The sequence below is a fragment of the Dioscorea cayenensis genome, chromosome 17 (genome assembly GCF_009730915.1).
Source record: "Dioscorea cayenensis subsp. rotundata cultivar TDr96_F1 chromosome 17, TDr96_F1_v2_PseudoChromosome.rev07_lg8_w22 25.fasta, whole genome shotgun sequence".
Classification (NCBI taxonomy): domain Eukaryota; kingdom Viridiplantae; phylum Streptophyta; class Magnoliopsida; order Dioscoreales; family Dioscoreaceae; genus Dioscorea; species Dioscorea cayenensis.
In genome coordinates, this window is record NC_052487.1 from 18,460,044 (window position 1) to 18,463,928 (window position 3,885).

The 3,885-nt window shown below is 28.4% G+C and overlaps 1 protein-coding gene across 2 annotated transcripts; it reads left to right on the forward strand.

Moving 5' to 3' along the window:
• Window positions 1-1,248: 1,248 nt before the first annotated feature.
• LOC120280939 (transcription factor bHLH162-like) lies at window positions 1,249-2,705 on the forward strand. 2 transcript variants are annotated; one of them, XM_039287908.1, is made up of 3 exons: window positions 1,249-1,423; window positions 1,534-1,813; window positions 2,545-2,705. In XM_039287908.1, exons 1-3 carry the CDS (start codon window positions 1,298-1,300, stop codon window positions 2,550-2,552), a joined length of 414 nt encoding a protein of 137 aa, XP_039143842.1. In that variant the 5' UTR covers window positions 1,249-1,297; the 3' UTR covers window positions 2,553-2,705. The 2 variants fall into 2 exon arrangements, with proteins under 2 accessions (XP_039143842.1, XP_039143841.1); XM_039287907.1 differs by having other exon boundaries at window positions 1,251-1,423; window positions 1,534-1,845.
• The last annotated feature ends 1,180 nt before the right edge of the window (window positions 2,706-3,885 follow it).

Sequence of the window (3,885 nt, forward strand, 5' to 3'; positions counted from 1 at the left end):
CGAGTCATTATAGCCACGCCACCTTCTTCTCGCCATGTCATTATTCAAACTATCATATAATACCAATCCACGTCATCAAACTTAACAGAAATATTGACTGAAATAGATAAAAATAAAAAATAAAAAAAATACTAAATTAATATAAGAATTTTATGAAAACAGAATTTTTTTTATAAAATAACAAAATGTCATTTTCTACTTTTAAATAGAGCTAAAATTTATGTAATTTAATGTTATTATAAATTAATTAAATAAGATAAATTTTATATTTTAAAAAACACTTAAACATATGATTATATGTATAAAATAATAATAAATCAAATTTTAAATATTAAGTAAAAAAGAAAAAAATCATTTATGAACTGCATGTGACTCCAACTTGAGGGACAGGAAAAACTAGGAACCCTAGTGCAAACGCAAGGCCCTATTGATTACTAATCATCTCACAAAGAAAATAGATTTAAGAGAAATCTAAATCAAAATTACCTTTAAAATTCATTTCCCAAAATACCTTTATCACAACAACTATTATTATTGGGAATTTGCTGTATATTATTGATTTGATGCTTGGTAAAGGTAAGTTGGCATTTTGAAGAGAGTGCATGTTTTATGGTTGAACCTACAAATAGCTCAATTTGTTTTTTGAATAAAAAAAACATTTAGAAATGTGCATTATTTAGTTAAAACCAAATTAATTGATAGAATTTACACAATTAATTTAATCCGGTTCAATTCCAAACTTTTGTAATCATTTTAATTCTAATTATATTTTTTTAATACTTTAGAAAAAAATATTTAACCCCCGCTACTCATAGCATACCCGACTAAATACTCAACTTTTTTAAAAATATATATATATATATATGCATCAAAATCAAGGGAGGCTGTGCTATGGATGAGTGGATCAAAAGCAGGCCACATGTATAATTATATCACCGCACATTAATTACCTTCATATTCAAATATTGTTCAAACATCCGCGTTCACAATAAAATAAATAACTAAAAACAAAATCGTGAAAAGTGTGTTGAATTGAAAGGTAAGCTTTCTCCGTCCAATTAATGGGCCGCTACAGCTTGACATATTTCCTCTCAAACTCATCCGATCATGAGCGTTCCATATTCGTCCTCACATCATGTCCTTCTCCCTATCTATCATATATATATACACACACACACAAATATAGATATAAATGAAGTGTCCTTCTTGCTTTGTCTGCTTCAATTCCTCGAAAGATATATATATATATATATATATATATATATATAGAGAGAGAGAGAGAGAGAGAGAGAGAGGGATGGAGATAGACAAGGCTGCACCAAAGCTTGAAAGAAAGATAGTGGAGAAGAACAGAAGGGACCACATGAAGCTTCTCTTGTCCAACCTTGATTCCCTCCTCCCTAATTACTCACCAAACACTAAGGTTTAATTTGTTTATATATATATATATATATTAACATGCATGCATGCAAGCATAAATGATTTAATTTATGAATATGAGTTGTTGTTAAATATATGATGCGCATGATAAAGGAAGTTGTGACGATGCCTGAGAGATTGGATGAAGCGGTGAAGTATATCAAAGAGCTTCAAATGAGGGTGGAGAGGATGAAGGAGAACAGAGAAGGTTTGGGTTGCTATGAAGGAACGAGCCAGCAGAAAAACTTGAAAATGGGCGTTGAGGTGCAGGACATGGGTTCTGGATTATCTGTGTTTCTTCTTAGTTTCAGTGGTGGCTTTTCAGCTTATTCGAAGGTTCTCCGGGTTCTTGAAGAGGAGGGGTTGGAGATCTTGGCTGCCAACTTCGTCTCCGGTGAAGTGGCTTTTATCATAGTGCATTGCTTGGTAACCTAATTACTAATGATTAGTCTTCTTCTTCACTAATTTCTTATATATATATACTCCTCGGTTACTTTTAACTAGGTACTCCTCTTTTTATTTGTCATAAACTCATATTTTTTTTATTTGTTATTTTCTAACATCGAGAAGTATTCATTATTTTTTTTTCCAAAATTACTCTTAATAATCTATTTAATTTATTTTTTTTGGAATTAAATATGAGAGCGAAATATGAAGTTATAAATTATGGATAATTTTGAAAAAATAATTATTTTTTTATAAAATTTTGTGAAATAACTAATTTTTTTGGTTCATGAGATTCAGTTAATCACGATAAAAAGTAACGGATGGAGTATATTTTAAAAAAAATTTATATTCGTTTTTACTTATCTATTTAGAAATTTTGTATAACATTAAATATTGTTTTTCAAAAATTACTCTTTATAATTAATGTATTATTACAACTTCCAATAAATTATATTCAATTATATAATTTTCAAAGCATATTTTAAATAGGGGTAATATTAAAAAGTTTATGTAACTTTTATAAATTATAGGTTACCAACTAACTTCAATTAACGTTTTAATCAGTGTTAATTAGGTAAATTTGATTATTAAAGAAGAATAGAGGGAGTAAAATATATATAAATATTTGTATAAGTGCATCCAGGTTATATGATTTAATTTGTTCTTGTTGTGATTTAGGTTGCTGAGAATAGTGGTTTTGAAGCTGATGAAGTTATGGAGAGATTGAAGAAGGTTGTTCAGGGTTATACTCGGAATTAATGTTTGCATGCATGCAATTGGTTTTTTGTATTTTGTGATTGGCATTGAGAATAAATAACAGTTCAGGATATCATTTTTAACTCGTTTATTTTTGTTTGTTTTTAATTTGGAGATGATACTCTAAGGAGGTTCTAATTAATATATATAAACTCCGAGGGTCATGCATGACGTTTTGAATGATTCCAATTAAAGTAAGAGTGTGAGTTAAAGAAAAATTATAATCTTTTTTTTTAACAAAGTGTACAAGTTACATCAGGATATACACCAGTGTAAAATTAATACTATAATAAGTATATGTTCTCATTATATATAAGCTAAAATTTAAATATGTTTTTTTGATAAAAATACAAATATCTCATGTAAGAAATCAGTATTAATAAATCAAAAAATTATTGGTTTAAAATTACATGCATTGTTTGATTGAATGGTAAAAAAATTAAATTAATATTTGTTATAGTTATTAGAGATAGTAGTGTGTTTTGTGTAAAACGAAATATTGGCTTAAATATATAAGTTTATGGCTCCACTATTATTGGTTCAAGCTTTTAGTTCAAAGCAAACATGTGCATATCATTATCAAAGAAAATGATTAGGCTTTGGAATCATTCATTTGAAGACGTATAAGATAGATTTTGAAAAAGCGATAAGTGCCTCGAACCCGAGGACGACGATGTGGAGGCCCGTGACTTACTCATCGAACCGTGCCTCACCCTTACGCGAGATGGGAGATCGACTCGGCGAGCGCACGCTGACACTCGAGCACGAACACCTCACGCAGTAATCCACGATGTAGCAGCTAAAATTGAATTAGCTAAGATAGATATTTTTCACTAAAAAAAATGAATTAGGATTTTTCAAAAATAATTATGATATTATGAGATTTTTATGAAAATTTATAATTATTTTTTTAAGTTTTTTTAAATTTGTTAAATATTTATTTTAAAAGATACGGAAACTAGTTAACTTATATATTTTTCATTGCAATATATAAAAAAAGAGTAGATTTTTTTGACATGAGATATTTGATTGTCATGTTGAAGATCAAAAGTTCAAAAATAATATATAATTGAATTTAAAACCTAGTGACACAGTTCAATTTCCTTTTAATATACAATTGAATTTAAAACCTAGTGGGTGTGTTACGGGTGGTTCACATTAAATAAAAAAATAAAAAGAAGAAAAAAACAAAAATCTAGTGAACCTTAAAACGCAACGTGAAGGTTCTGTTAATGCGGACCAATAATTTTCAAAGTACTAATT